Source organism: Punica granatum, chromosome 7 (genome assembly GCF_007655135.1).
Source record: "Punica granatum isolate Tunisia-2019 chromosome 7, ASM765513v2, whole genome shotgun sequence".
Classification (NCBI taxonomy): domain Eukaryota; kingdom Viridiplantae; phylum Streptophyta; class Magnoliopsida; order Myrtales; family Lythraceae; genus Punica; species Punica granatum.
Window position 1 is genome coordinate 22042927 of NC_045133.1, and position 16222 is coordinate 22059148.

General features: G+C 38.9%; 3 protein-coding genes across 7 annotated transcripts; 2 read left to right on the top strand and 1 right to left on the bottom strand.

Annotated features, from left to right (window-relative positions):
- Positions 1 to 1816: 1816 nt before the first annotated feature.
- On the top strand, positions 1817 to 2709 carry LOC116213085 (probable calcium-binding protein CML31). The gene has a single exon (XM_031547896.1). The coding sequence runs from the start codon at positions 1986 to 1988 to the stop codon at positions 2571 to 2573; it is 588 nt and encodes a 195-aa protein (XP_031403756.1). The 5' UTR covers positions 1817 to 1985; the 3' UTR covers positions 2574 to 2709.
- A 6417-nt stretch (positions 2710 to 9126) lies between these two features.
- LOC116215151 (protein LYK5-like) lies at positions 9127 to 11672 on the top strand. Its single transcript, XM_031550748.1, has one exon. It carries the CDS (start codon positions 9635 to 9637, stop codon positions 11489 to 11491), a length of 1857 nt encoding a protein of 618 aa, XP_031406608.1. The 5' UTR covers positions 9127 to 9634; the 3' UTR covers positions 11492 to 11672.
- A 15-nt stretch (positions 11673 to 11687) lies between these two features.
- LOC116215152 (protein DA1-like) lies at positions 11688 to 15718 on the bottom strand. 5 transcript variants are annotated; one of them, XM_031550751.1, is made up of 12 exons: positions 15560 to 15718; positions 15042 to 15212; positions 14781 to 14871; positions 14453 to 14681; positions 13936 to 14056; positions 13743 to 13826; positions 13396 to 13515; positions 13014 to 13226; positions 12800 to 12865; positions 12606 to 12721; positions 12346 to 12404; positions 11688 to 12165 (listed from the first exon to the last, which is right to left on the bottom strand). In XM_031550751.1, exons 2-12 carry the CDS (start codon positions 15162 to 15164, stop codon positions 11879 to 11881), a joined length of 1509 nt encoding a protein of 502 aa, XP_031406611.1. In that variant the 5' UTR covers positions 15165 to 15212; positions 15560 to 15718; the 3' UTR covers positions 11688 to 11878. The 5 variants fall into 5 exon arrangements, with proteins under 5 accessions (XP_031406611.1, XP_031406612.1, XP_031406613.1 ...); XM_031550752.1 differs by having other exon boundaries at positions 15551 to 15701; XM_031550753.1 differs by having other exon boundaries at positions 12800 to 12862; positions 15500 to 15692.
- Positions 15719 to 16222: the final 504 nt, after the last annotated feature.

The following is a 16222-nucleotide window of genomic DNA, read 5'->3' on the forward strand; positions in this document are numbered from 1 at the left end:
GCAATAATATTCCGTATTACTCATAAAAAAAAACATGTTAATATAGTATGCAGTCTCATATGATTTTCACATGAAGTCGTCACAATGTGGCACCGACATAGTAACAATGCAGTCAAGCAGCTCTCTCTTGCATATCGTTTCACACAAAATGATTGTCTCCATCTCCCATTTCCAGAAACCGTTTTCAAATTCATCTTGAGGGGATTTTCTTTTGAAGTGTACCCTGGTATTTAGAAATCCAGCAAACCTCGAATATTCCAGTTTGAGTCGAGTTGGTCCATTAAGGGGGTAAAACTCTTACGACAAGTATTTTCTCTATTCACAAAATTCAAACTTGAGGCATTGTTTAAGAGGAACAAATACCGAACAGCTTGAACCAACCCATGTTAGTTTGTGAGAGAATATTTTTGCCTACACAGTGCCTCGATTCTGAGAAGTCTTCTGTGTAACGGTGGTATCACGTAGAATTATGTAACAAGACACATAAAAAAAATATTATTTTTACCAACAATAAATTATTTTTGTCAACAATAGATTTTTTTATATTTTTGTTTACGTATTAAAAACCAAAACGACAAACCCTTATTGACTTAAGGTATTGTCACATGATACCACCATTGTATACAAGATTTTGTCCTCTATTCTTCCAAAATTAGTGAATAACTAGGAAAGTTAGCCGCAATTGATTATCATGATCGACTCTCCTTTGTGCGCTGTTCCCTCGAACAATTTCCTATAATCTTCGCAAAAGAAACCAAACCGCTCTCCCAAGGCTAAAAGATGCTAGAGGTATCTTTCCTGTCACCTTCTTTGGCGACTAAGACTACCTTTTTCATTAATACATTGTTCCAGATATATGGGTCTCTTTTTTTTTTTTTTTTTGAAGCAAAGTTTCGACTTTGATTCTTATGAATAAAAAAATTCACGATTTGACTAATATGAGTTGGTTTAAACGGTTCAATACTTGTTTCAAGGAATATTTCAGGTTCAAGTATTGTGAATGGAGAAAATTCATGTTGAGAGAGTTTTAACTCCTTGAACTGGATTAGTCGGGGCCTGTTAGACTTCCAAATACTAAGGTACACGCCGACAAATCCACGATTGAGAGAGCTTAAACCCCCTTAGCAAGCACCTAGTTTGAATATGGTTTAATTAGAATTCATTAGATTTTTGGATACTAAATGGTGCAAACAAGGAGGGAAAAAAAAAAAAGAAACCACATCTTGAACCATGAGATCTGATATCCTGGTGCTATAAGCAAATCGCACTCTAGATGCACGAATTTGTCTCCAATGCAGGGGTTTGAAACGTATGCTTCTTGTGCGAGCACATCCAAGTGAAAATTAATCTTAATAACGACTGAAAAAATTAATTTATAATTGATAGATTAGGAATATTTTATAGTCTCACCGGAAAAAAAGTGTTATTTTTTTATGAATTTGAGATTACTTATTAACTGTTTTGCCGAGAAGGCTCATTGATTGAGTTGAGAGAAAAGGGAAAAAAGCAAATTTCGGTATAGGAAGACCTCATATTGAAAATTCAAAATCTCTTATTCTCAGATCGAGTGGGAGAGTGTCCCGCGATCATGATTATTCATTAACTTAATCAGCCAAAGAATTCCTCTCCCTTTAGTTACAAGTCTTCTGACCTTTGGGAAATACAAACATCAGGTCATGTATAGGAAATTGCGGTGCAACTTCACGCGGTGAGAGCTCCATGATTGAATAATGCAATTTCCCAGCAAGAGTCACTTCCTACCTTCGTCATCAATTCAATTTCGCTCTGCTGATTGCTTATAAATATTTCCGAAGCATTTCATGCCCACCCCGTCACAGAGATCTCCACAAATTAGCTGAATTGTGATTGACTCTGTGTCTTCTAAGTCAGCTAAAATGTAATATAAAGTCGGTCCGATGCATACTGCTGCAAATAAATAGCGGTGAAGGACTCCCTGCAGTCACATCGCTTAAGGCGAACTAGATATGTTCGAATTCATGGCGGTCTCTCTTGTTTCCAAGCTATCCAAATCGTCAATCGCCACGGGTTGTTTGAAGCGAATGAAGCTCCCAAGGTTTCATCAAAAATCCAAACCTCTAACGGTGAGTTCTAAGCTCAATTCCACATCTCTCCACACATCCGACAAGGAGATATGGGACGGAAAAAAGTATGTTGAAGTTTTCCGGCGCTTCGACATTGACGGAGATGGTAAAATATCGTGTGATGAGTTGAGTGCCTATTTTGCCCTCTTGGGCGAGCCGTTGATGTCCGATCAGGCTCGTAGGGTGGTTGCCGAGTTTGACTCGGATGGCGACTATTCGCTGGAATTGAAAGATTTCATCCGATTGGTGGAACGGGACAATGCTGAGGTCGGCGATGATATCAGGAGGGCATTTGAGATGTACGCGCTGGACAAGGGCCAAGGCTGCATAACACCTGAAAGCCTGCAGAGGACGCTTAGATCGCTTGGAGTTGGGAGATCGTTCGAGGAGTGCATCGGTATGATAAGGGCATTCGATCTCGATGGGAATGGAGTTCTTGATCTCCATGAGTTTCAGCTCATGATGTCTTGAAAGCCTCTTACCTCTACATATCTAAAGGGATGTGTGTTTGGTTTTAGAGTTAAGTAGAATTGAGTTTTGATTTTAATTGGATCGTAATGATTGTGTTGTTGAATTATGAGAAAAAGTAATGAATAGTTGAGAGAAAGTAATGATTGTATTGTTGAATTGTGGAAAAAGTAATAGATAGTTGAGAGAATTTAGTATTAAAAATTGAATTGAATGGTTAAAAAAATTGAAGAAAAAGGAAAGAGAAATAATTGTGTTATTGATTTTTGTTGTGTAGTGAGTAGAATTAAAGTTAGAGTTAAAATTTTATGCTTATATATGTATTAAGTAGTTTTCTTCTTTCTTTCTTTTTTTAATAACAAAGAAGTGTTTGGTTTTCATCCGATTAATTCCATGGTCCACTGTGACATTTGCAAACCCAAAGGACAGATCAGTCCATGAAATGTACATTTTCTTTTCCCCTTCTTTGTTTTCATTTTCTTATTTTCGCATTGTATTCTCGATCGAGGAAACCTGGCATTGGCAGTTAAATGCAGGAATGATCGGTCTTGTTCTTTCACTTAATTAGTGTACCGATCGAGATTTCAGCCCCCAGCTTACGTACGATGGGCATGGAAACCATCTAATTACGACAAACAAGTCAGAAATTTCCTTCTACTTCCATCATAAATAAATAACACAGACAGATCTAGTTAGAATAAATTACTCGTACAATTTTCGTGTGATTCGGGCTTGGATATATAAGAACCCCTCTAACTTGAACACATCATAAGAAAGTGGAATGAAAGCGATGCCCCCGTTAGGCTGTGTCCGTCAGGCTTTCTAGGTGGACTTGATAAATGCATGTATTGGACCCCATGAACCAGGCTGAAATAGCACAGAGAAAAATTAATGATTAATCAGACACTGGCCCTAAGCTTTCACGTGTCCGAGGGTTTGAGGCTTGACCATAGAATTCAAAATCAGTACTTGGACAAGAACAAGAATTTCGAATCAAGGGGGCGGTTTCGAAATTGGAGAGGGACAAATAAAAGAACCCGTAGGAACTTTCACGGAGGAGAGGTAAAAAGAAGTTTGGAGACAGGAAAAGATTAATTCGAATATCGACTTATCGTGTGAATTCAAAGTGCCTGATATGAAAAGGATAACTCTTGGTATTATCCACTTTTGACTGTAACCTAAGCAAATTTATCCTTTGAAAAAGGTGCCTCATGAGTCAATCGTAAAACATAACTATGATCCGGATCATGGTTATAAATCATAAATCTTGGGAGTAGATTTGTAAGCCGTCTATCATCTATTTAACATCCTATCATCAATTAATGATGCAGCTATTAACTCTACACTTAATAATGTTTCGTGTGAATTTTTGGGTCGTTTGATAGAGAAAAGACAAGGGTCGAGCTCCTTTAAGGCAGAAGCGGTTCGAATACCAATATAAGCATCCCAATGGGTCTTTAAAGAGGCATCGATGCTGCACAAATCGATTCATGTAATCGATGTTTAGTTTTGTTGTTCATGTACATGGATATTTATACTAAAAATTTCAGGGACGAACCAAAAAGAGGGTTGAGGATCTTGTCTCTGCATCACAAGCTGATGGCTTGGAGGTGTGTCAAGTCATTGTGGAAAATGAGGTGTACGCAGGAGTCTTCGGGCAGGACAACACGTAAGGGTAACGGGATATGGGAGTGGGATGACGCAATCGAGGTTGCATGGTGCTTCCTCGAGTCAAACAACCCAAATAGGCCCAGATCTAAAATGTATTGTTTGTTCTTTTATTTTATTTGTTAAGTATAATAAATTTATATTTACATAAAATCGAGTCCGATCTATTGGGGAAGGGTGTGCTCAACTAAATAACAACGCAGCGATTAATCTTCCTCCCTTATTAGTATAATCGAGATAAGAACCAATCAAATCAACCAACAAGCGGTAAAGAAAAGAAAACCAAGAATTTTACGTGAAAAATCTCAATGTGGGGAAAATCACGGGACTAATTCCGAATCAACGATCCACTATCAATGAAGTTTACATAATGTTTTTCATTAAGGATAAACTCTTGGATCACCAACTCAAGAGACACACTCTCTTGGATCACTCAAATCCGAAATTCGTCACCCACAATGGGTGGTTTACAAAGTCAGCTGAAACAGCACATACAGAGCTCGAATAGGAATTCTGACCGTTCAGAACTTAGCCCCACGTGCCGTGAAGCCGCTGCCATAATTTCTTCTCAGTCAGAGTTCGTTTGACGTCCCTATCGAGGTTTGATCTCCAGCTGCACGCTGCCCCTGTTGATCCGAATTCTGCTATGTTTTCCTGCAGAACAGTCGTTTCTACTGTTCTGCCGCTGATCTGCTTTCCTGATCTGATCTTTTCTGTTCAGATCTGCCACAACTTCCTCAGCTGGTTTGCTGAAAAAATAAACCCTACAAAAGTGGGTCATTGGTCTATTAAAGCCCGATAAAAGCCCAACACAATTTGAGTCAAACTTTCTCCAAATTGGAGGGATACCCAACACGATCAACTTCCTTCCAATTTTTTTTCTTTAAAACTCCCGACCCTTAAGGTATTTAATTTTCAGAATTTTTTTATCAATTTGGGTTGGATTTTTCTGAATTTTCGAGTTGTGGAGATCATTGCAAGACTACTAGTAAAAATAATATTCCTATTAATTATTTTGTAAACTTTTATTAAAAGTTTAAATTCATTTCTCTATGGATATTCTATTGAAATGAAAGATCAAGTCAGAAAAATATATCGACTGCAAAATTTTTCTTGAAATAAATTATTTTTAAATAACATTAATTTCATTTTTTGAAAAATCGTTTCCAATATTTTAATTGTACTTATTAAATTTTTATTATTCATATACTAGATTCTACATTAACACTACGTGCAGTGTGGAAAAAAAAAAGTTTAAAACGTTGTCTCTATATTTTCATCATTATATACCATTTGTAATTCTACATAGTTGTGCTATTATTAAAAAATAAAAAAAAATTGTGATGAGAATTGAAAAAAATAAATTTTTTAGTGAAAGAAAAGAAAAATAACTTAGGTTGGCATAGAGATAGAGTAGGGGTAGAAGAGAAATAAGTAAAAAGTAGAATAGAAGATAACCACATGTGAATTGATGGGGGTGAGATAAGATATATGAATTTAGAATTTGAGAAGTTTTATAGTTTTATTCTTACCTTCAGTTTTACTTTTCTTTAATAGAGTAAAAAGTAATTGGGATAATTTCGTAAAATTATACAAAAACTGATACATATATTTAAATATAATGATTTGTCATTAGTATGTTAATTTTGAATATACTTTTTTGTGTTACACATATGTAAATACTATTATTAATATATACACATATATATGTTTCCGTTGAATTTAATATTATTTATTTATTTTATTATAAAATTAAATGAAATATTTTTGTGAATATTATTAGTTTTCGTTAATAATTTTTATTTTTATTTTAATATTTAAATACCCATGGGATCCACTTGGTAGATTTCCATGTGCCGTGTCTACAATATTAGTGCCATGTAAGAAATATCCGTTAAAATTGACAGGAAAGTAATGACACTCTAAACGTGATAAGAAACTCATAATTTGTAATATTTTAAATCAAAAAAGTGCTAGGAATAATAAAAATGCCAAATTTTGCTTTTTTTTTGTCATCAAGCCTCATGGATATTATTAACTATTTTTTATTTTATTTATTTATAAATTAAAGTAAAAATAGATTTCTAACTAGAAATGATCACAAATTCAATCAAAATGAGAAACTATTAATTTACTTATAATTTTTATATTTTTTAATAGAGTTTTCTTATATATTCTGTCGTTCGAGTATTATGTATTTTTAACTTTATCAAAGAAGGTTTCATGTGTAATGCACGTGTAAATTCACTAGCATATTAAATTTGAATGCTATGTATAAATATTGAGTTAAGATTGAACAATCATCTTATTAAAAGTTGAGAAATTTCAATGGTATATCACACGCATGCATACCTACACATACATTACAAATTGTATATGATAGAAATTTCCAAATTTGAAGAATCTCCATAGTCTCTTGCATTCGTATAGATCTAGACATATATTACAAGTTATTTGTAAATGAATATAACAATGATCATACTATTCTTAAACAGAATCAAAGTAGAAACCCAAACTTTTTTAAATAAAAATATTATTAAAATTTCTAAGATTTATATGAATTAACCTCTAAATATAAAAATACATGTATTAGATCTCTATCACTATGGACCATACTTTTAATTATAATTCATTCCTTCAATAATTACTCAAAATTCATGAGCTTATCACATTGAGTCTTGGATTGTAATAAATTTCAGAGTTGGATCAAACATGTTATTCCTACTTGCCAAACAATTTTTTCTAATCCGCGGCGTTGTCGCAAGCATTGTCCTAGCATTTCTTTAAAACTAAATTTTGTTTTACAAATTTTTGTTAGTTGGACATGATTTTAACATTCTTAAGCACATTTCCATGCAGTGGGAAGCTCTCAGATTGAATCAGTATGTACTCTCGACGAGCAAGCACGTGGAGGCCCGAACAAAGATACAACCCAATAAGTACTTTTTCATTGTTGAAGTTATAATTTGTTGTTGTTGGGCTCATCTTTACTGTTGTTGCATTGAACATAAGACATGCTGCTATTTTGGGTAATTGTAATATTATGATCCGTAAATAATTATGTAATACTACTTTGGCCTTAATTTGTTTCATATATAATTCTATTTGTCCAATTTCCGGTTTGATATCGGGTGTAAATACTAATATGCTATCGTACCCTGATAACAAGTTGACAACTAGTTGTCCGAAAGGGCAATGTTATTTGGCCACATAGATTGACAAATTATCGTCGTCTAGTTGTCAGAAAGGGCAAATTTATGTATGCGATGCCCTAGATGTGTTTGGGGTGAGCGTTATAAGGGTCGGGATGAAAGGCCTATGCCGACCCCTAACTATGGGTCGCCCAAAGCATGGCTCTCCCATACCAAATGTCGGTCGGCCCATGTACGTGTGGGCTGACGCAACAAATGGGTCACCAAAGCCTTGTCTTTGCCAACCCTTTTGATGGGTTGCCAAAAGACATGCATTAGCTGACCCATTGGTTGCATATGTACCTAGGCCGACCCAAATTTGGGTCGAGAGAGTCATGCTTTGGGACCCAAAATTTGGGTCGTCCGAAACTGACTTTTGGCGACCCAAATGCGGGTCGGCCTAAGTTAGCCTTTAGTGACTACCTTTTGCTGACCCACTATAGTGGTTGCCCTAGGTAGGACCTATGGCAACTCTTTTGTAAAAGGGTCGCTAGGCCTATGTCAACTGGACTTTGGGCGACCCTTTCAAGTGGATTGGGAAGTGGGTTGAAAGACCTAGGGCAACCGCAAAAAGGGCCGCCCCAGATCTAAAAATGGACCGTCAAAAGTTCCTTTTATTGTAGTGTTCGTGCATATTCGAGATTATTGCAAACCAAAGATATGTTCGTAATGCCTCTCTAGTGCCTGCACATTATTATTGCACATATATTTCTTTATCTTTTCGGGTGAGAAGGGAAAATGCTCATGGATCTTAGGAAAATATGAAATAATATAATATGTGAAATTCTATCGACATGAGAATTAAATATGGAATATATTTAGTTTCGCATTGACTACAAATTCTACTTCTTTGTTCACTTGCGGAAGGTTACGTTTTTAATCTGTCGCGAGGATATGTTGACCAAGTCCTCCCCTCACATGCAACACCGCTTTCATTCATTTCTGTCCCTGTCCAGTCCAGACAGAAGTCCCGATAGGGTGCCCTTTGATTAATTATAGACCCAAAAATGAAGACAGACTTAAAAGTTTATTATTAGGTTAATCAAATCAAAATGCCCCACAAGACAATGCCAACGCGGCTACTTGATTACCCATGTCTTTACCCATCTTGGAAACTAGTACTTGGGAGGATTATCGGCATCATATATCCCTCCTTGTGACAATATTTTGATTTGATTATTGTTTCGGTTGATTGATGAGGAAGTCACGGGAAATGTCGTGTTCCCGCCATCCCAGGACCGTCCATTGAAAAGCAAGAAATTTCGGGATCGGATGAACCCTCTTGTGATGTGACGATGGAAATACACTGGAAGTCATTATACTTTAGATTTGGCAAGACAGTGTGATTCCACCATTCTATGCTCGGTCGGTTCTCGAAATGCAAGAGGTGGGTCTATTTGGTGACTTGAAAATTCGTACAAGTCTTTCATGTATGGTTTTCTTTCTTAAAAACAACCAGATTAGAGTTCCGAGTAATAATAAAATCCTCCTTACTTGTAAGAAAGAGACCATAGATTTTCGTATCCATAGATGAAAGCATACGACAACCTATGACCTAATTTGTTTCTGGGTAAAATTGCTTATACCCCAATCTATCAGAATTCTTGGATACACAAGCCATAGTAGGGTCAATGTTAATCCGCAATTATCAGAATCCGACAAACATGTACATGCAACAATTGACTCAACCGCATTTTGAATAGAATGAGTCCATCCAATACCTTTTTCGGAATCTGACCAGTCAATCCAGCCGGGCCCCTTATAATCTTTGAATTGAATTCCTCACCCAAATGTCGTACTAATATCACCGGAGTAAAGAGTTGATATGATGATATATAGATACAAAGAATGATTCGTTGAGGAGATCAGATGTAAATTGATACGTAACTCATCAATTAATTTCTATGGGGCAAGTTCTTCAGTCGGCCGTGATTAACTCGATCTTTGAATCCAGCATAGTCGGTCATCCGAGAAGACGAGCGATAACAGGGCACGGTCGAGTAGATTAGAAGGAATGTTTGTGGGGCCGTGTTGTGCCTCATTTTCTGGAACAAACGTCCATATGATCATACAATAGCAATTCAGTCAAACTTCACCCCTGCAGTCTAATTCTGTTCAGATTCTTCTTATAATCAAATCCTTCCGTCTCCATCATCCCCTTCTCTTCACCAAATACCATTGTCTTTGAAACCTTTCTACGTACTCATGGAAGATCCGAGCACGATGAAACAGTTCTTTCTTGGTCTACTCATGCTTGCCCTTCTCGCTCGGCTTGCCTATCCCCAGCAGACGTACATGGGCAACTCAGTCCTAGCCTGCAATGCGGATGACAGGATGGACCCATCCTCGGACTTTCTATACACCTGCAATGGCCTGAACCAAGCCTGCCTGGCTTTCTTGATCTTCAAGTCACAGCCACCCTTCGATTCCGTCCCTGCCATCTCAGCCCTCATGTCCTCAGACCTTGATGAGCTTGCTAGGATCAATAACGTCACGAGACTAACCGTCTTCCCTCCAAACAGGGAAGTGATTGTCCCAGTGAACTGCTCCTGTTCGAGACGGTACTACAAGGCAATGACGAGATTTCATGTTACGGACAAGGGTGCTGGAGACAACTTCTTCACTGTGGCTAACAGCACTTTCCAGGGACTGGCCTCCTGCAATTCTCTGAAGCAGGCAAGCTCGAAGTACGAAGGCAACGAGCTTAGAGTTCCGCTCAGGTGTGCTTGTCCGACAAAGAATCAGAGCTTAAGTGGCACAAGGTACTTGCTCACCTACTCGATCTCCTGGGGCGATACAATTCTAGGAATCAGTGACAGATTCAATGCTACTGTTGAGAGCACATTCGAAGCAAACGGGCTCTTGGATGACAATCCCACGATTTTCCCATTCACGACGATTCTCGTTCCTCTGAGGGCTAAACCATTGAGTTCGCAGATGAGAGTTTCATTCCATGGACCAGGACAGGCTCATCCGCCTCCACCAGCTCCTGTTTCCGTGAATCGCAAATTGAATATTAAAATCTTCTTGGGCTTCGGAATTTCAGCAAGCTGCAGCCTTGTACTTGCCGTGGTTCTATTCTCGGCGTTTCAGTTGTACAAGAAGAGGCAGCAAAGAATATTGGATCACAGCATTGTATATGAGGAAAGAAAGAGGAAAATGTTATTGCCAGCAGATCTCCGGGTTGAGATTGCGAGCCTAGAGGGAGTCCTGAGGATATTTTTGTTCGAAGAGTTGCAGAAGGCAACGAGAAATTTCAGCTCCACGAACAGGATCGAGGGATCGGTCTATCTAGGAACATTCGGGCAGGAAACCTTGGCAGTGAAGAAGAAAAGTGTGGACAACGTCTCCGAGGAAGTGAACATACTAAAGAAGATCAACCACTTCAATCTCATACGGCTCCGGGGCTTCTGCAATGGAATGAATGGTTGTTTCTACCTTGTTTTCGAGTTCATGGGCGGTGGGTCCCTGAAGGAATGGCTTAAGGACAACAGGAGCTCTAGGAAGATCAAATCCTGGAGGCAGAGGATTCAGATTGCCTTAGATGTTGCCAATGGGCTCCACTATCTCCACAACTTCACCGAACCTGGCTATGTCCATGGCGACATTACTAGCAGCAACATTCTCTTGAATCCTGACCTCAGAGCTAAGATCGTGAATTTCAGCCTCGCAAAGGCCAAGAGTGAAATTGCTTCCTCAGAAGGGGCGGGGCCCATGACCACCAAGGTCGACGTATATGCCTTCGGGATAGTGATGTTGGAGCTGATCACAACGAAAGACCTGGCTTTCTCAAGGAATGGGAAGAAAATTTTGCTTTCAGAGCGAGTTTTCTCTGTCGGAGAAGACGAAATCTGGCCCTTTATCAATCCTAGCCTAGGAAAGGCTGCAAAGGAATTGGTGGCGAAGATGGTGAAGTTGAGTCTCACTTGCTTGGCACCAGAACTGGAGAATAGACCGGGAATGGACGAGGTAGTGTCGGTGCTGCTGAGAATTCAGGCAGGTTTTCCGAGTTCCAAATTGGAACCATCATCTGTAAACACTGCCAGCGGTAAGAAGAGGTGATAACTAGTGATCTCTTATTTTTAACTAGCCATCTTAAGAAAGGATGCTCAGGTTTCTGATGAGTGCTGCTGTCATCCGACAGAGTGTTCTTTTTTCTAATTTCGTGTGATCAGTGTGATCTTGCAGACGAAATATGTTCTTGTGCTTCAGTTGTATAATCTCTAATAAAAGAAATTTTCTCTTTAGACAACAACTATGCATCATCAGTAACTATGTTAAATTGCCATCCACAAAGATCAGTTGTCACTTAATCTCAAATAATCAGCTGCCAAAAGATCACCACGTATCATTTGCCTTGCCATGAAAATCAAGCTTTCACTACAGAAACGTATACATTGAACCGATGTGGAAGAAGAAAAAGAAAAAGAATGAGGCTGTCACGTAATCTCAATAAGGGAAGTTTCCGGTGACACTTATGTGGTCGAGAGTTCTGTTCAGGCCGTACTTTTGTACAGCCTGCCATCCGGCCCTGAACCCATCTCCATAAACTGGGGAAGTGTCCGACTCCACTTGATGCTTAAAGAAGTTCCCGAGCTTCTGATCAAACTGAGATCTCTGAGTCTTACCCTTCTTCGATGCTCTCGTTCTGGACTCATTGAGTTCATAGTCCAACCACATGTGAGCAAGCACCTGACATATGCCTTCTTCGACATCCTGGCGTAGAGTAGGGTAACCTTTCGAATAGGAAGGTCAGATGCATTGGGAGATCTTAGTCGAAGTATTTATCAAAAATTAAGTTCCTGAAATAATTTCTTGTGGTGCATAGAGCATACAATATTTATATTATTAAACTGACAAATAAAGAAAAGAAATTCTTCCTTTCGAAGGCACGTAAATTTTAAGTAAATGGATACCTTTAAGCCGAAGCCACGCATGCATCATCTCGTGAGCTAGGATTGTTCCAGTTAGCAATCTGTAGCCAAAGTTTAGAATTACCATTTGAACACATGGCCGAAATCAAAATCAGCGAAATACATCCACAAACAACTGGGAATTCCGAAAATTGTCAAAGAGGACCATATATTTTACTAACACCAACTGGACTATAAAATTAAGCTTTTTAAGAGGGCTTCCTTGTGGAGTAAGTTGCAAAATACGAAATTGATAGGAGAACCTCGGCAGGCCGTGCAATATGAGGATTGCAGTCACTTCGCAATGGCGTGTTAATCTGTAAGGCTCGGTTACCACATCAGCGGTTTGGTCTCCCCAGATTCTCGGTTGTCTTGAGATCTGATATGTGTTGACATGTTTAGCAAAAGCATAATCTTCAAGGTTATGAGGGTGAGGGCAAGAGAGACGAATGCCTACCGTGCTGATTGTTTGTTCCTCAGAGAGGCAAAGTCCCCGGGTCTCAGGCATATGATAGTGACCCTGCTGACAAGAGAAACATTGTTCGAGGCACTTCAGTTCAGTATGGGCTATGAACATCAGTCACTTTTCCTAACAAAATGTTCTTATGATCGGATCAGTATGTTCAGACTCAAATTGCTAGGAAGAGGAGAGAGCAGTTGGTTGGACTTACGTTCTTCTCTCCTTCTCGGGCTTCATTCAGAGCTTGTCGTTCGACTAAGAGCAGGGGAACATCCTGCTCAACTTTCATATCCAGACCTTCATAGAATCGCTTTATATCCCGGTAAAGCGGTTGGCATTCGTTCGTGTCCCTTATTGCCGAATCGAGACACTCTAGACACAGCTCTCGACCATCATTCAGAGCAACATATCTAGTATCTCTTGGCTGCCAAAATAAATAGATAAATAAGTTTCAGGTGCTATAACTTCTGGTGGAAGACAGCTTCCGCGTTGCTCATCATATTACACCCAAATACATGAAGCTCGGAAATGGGCCGACCACCATTTAAGGGGAGCATCCACCAGATCCGGCTAGTGAATCATGTACGACTGACCTCCATTCTCTCACAGCTGCAGCATCGAGGAGTTCCGTCGTCCTCATGGCAAGGGCAATACTTTTGAGCCCAAAAGGGGTGTGCCCTGTACTCAATTTGTCCATTAGAGTTGGTCGGGATCTGTCAATGGACAATTTTAAGAAACGAACATAAAGTTCAGGCAATTCCTCTGATATTTTGGGGGAACAAGAAGTGCATTTTCTGTCTTGTCCATAAATTTTCAGGAGCACAATGAATTCCTGCATCTATTGTTTACCTTAAACTGTGATTATTGTCAGAAAATCCTAGTTGAAATCTCATTCTTACAAAATGTTTACACCGAACTTAATTTGAAATTTCACACTTACAAAATGCTTGCATATGTCACATTTGGGATGGTAGTGCTCCTTGTAGCAATACTTATGAAACGGATAGTTGTCGTAGGTAGAGAACTGTACAGCAATCGAATAATAAGCAGACCATGCTAGATATTTGACTCGGTCTAGATATAATCAAAGAGAATGAAACTCATGACAGCGCAAACTGGGATAAAAGTCATACCTCATATTCTGAAATGGCAAGGTTGCAAGCATGGCATCGGAAACATTCAGGATGCCAAACAGAATTCATGCTGCTTAGAAACCGCCCGTGATCTATCACAGTGTTGCAACCCGCACATATCCTACGGAACAGAAATACTAATCATTCTTATGTATAAGATAGAATCGACCAAGCCAAACTGTTAGAAAATGAATTGGGAAATGGTAACTAAAGACCCGGTTAATTCGCCCTTTCAGAGGATATGAGGTCCCGCGAAAAGTTGAAGTGCAGGGAATCAGATACTCCTTTTGGAACCAAGGACAACGTTGTTTGAATTCTGAAATTCCATACCCTCAGAATCGAATTTGAGGACCAACACTAGCTAAATGTTATCCATCTACCGAGGAGGTTTTATGGTACTCGAAAATGTGGAAAGGACTTCCTGGAGAATCTATCGTGCTGAAGACAACAAACGGTTCCTGACCAAGTGTCTATGGCAACTCGGAATCGTGATCTTTAAGGTAGTTAGTGCACATACCTGTAGCCTGCTGGATATGGGTAGTAGATGGGCACAGGTTGGTACGCGGTCTCATTTCCATATTCTGTAGCTGAATAACCATTATTGTACCCTTGAGGAGAATACCCATCTCTGTACTGAGGAGGACTATGGGACGGTCTATTTTTGCCAGGTGGGGAAGACTTGATTTTCAAGCTTTCCTGTATAGCTCGAGCGAGCTGCTCTTCTTCTTCCAACTGAGATTCATCGTCTATCCAACAATTTCAGAAACTATGTCGAATTCCAGGATTAAAAAGGACTTACTATGGAAGCCATAAGAATCACAACTTCTTACACCGGCAGAACTTACCTACTGCATTTCCTCTGTTCTGACTTTGTTCCAATAGAGATAATGCGATTGCTCGATCGATGTCTTCATTCTCGTAGTCTGACAAAGCATCCTACGTCCAGTTGTCCAATAAATCGCGTCAAAAGTTGCAAGACTTGTTTCTAGTATTGCTCACAAGATACCAATCAAAAATTATTTTCTCGACATATACGCCTCACTAATCAGCTCGATGATCGCAATTCATTATAGACAGGACGAACAAGAAGTTGCAAGCATGGTTACCCCTGAGGTGGACGGATCAGTGTAATTTGAAATAGTCCCGTAGCTTCCGCTTCCATGGAAATGCCCCTCGGAAACTGTATGGTCGGAATCGGAATTCCCAAAAATCTTGCTGAACCAACCCATGAAAGTGAAAACAATTATCTTCTCTCAGAACTGTTTCCTTCCTCGTACCTGCACACAAATCATCATTACCTAACACATTACAACAAACAATACCCTTCTGAGGCATAAGCTAGCAACCAACTCAAGTCAGAATTCTCAGCTAAACCGGAGCAAAATCGAATCAAATCGGTTCGATAATTCTGATTTTCTCCCTCGTTTTTACTGATTTTGCAAAGAATCAGTGGCAATTCAATGCAGTTTCAGAGTCTTCACAAAGTCAACAGAAATTAGAATCCCCATTGGAAGAACACAGATAAGGAGAGAGAGAGAGATAGACATCCAATCAGACATGAGACCTGCTAAAATGGAGGAAAAAGAATAGACCCAGGTCAGGAAAAGATGCAGACTTTCTCCACCTGAGACCCTTTGGGGAGGAGAGGAACAGAGAAGGGGAGGAAGGAACAGGGGAGACTTTTGAGCTCAGACAGCGTTTACTTTCTCAAGGGACCAACAGCAAGAACATGCTTGTCAGATGGGCAATGACATGAAATTAACCTCAAGAATCTTTCCTTCCTTGACATGAAATTTTTGGGGAGATGGAGAAAGAGATGATTGAGACACTGAATTTACACGCAAAAAAATAGCCAAAAAAAAAAGTCAACAAATTATGAGAGGAAGAGCTCGACACTTGGCAATGGCAGGCAGGTTTTCTTGTGTCATGGCCTACATTGCCCGATTGAGTAGTTGGTAGAAGGTGAAAGCTATATCAAACAACAAACCAAGTTGATCCATTTTTGAGCATTTAAAAAAAAAAGAAAATTGATGCATTTTTTTTTATCAAAAAGAACCTCGTAGATCTTCTAATGTAATTAAAAAAATGATAAAAAAAATAGATATGAGAAGTTCCAATTGAGGGGGAGTTTGGTTCGATGTAAAATGAGGGCTTTATATTGAAAAGTTCGAATTTTACATAGTACTTTACAATGTTTGATTGTAAAACTAACTATTGTATCACTTTCTCGAGTTAAAACTTTATATCGTGATTGGTAAATACTATGCATCTTATCTTTGTAAAGATG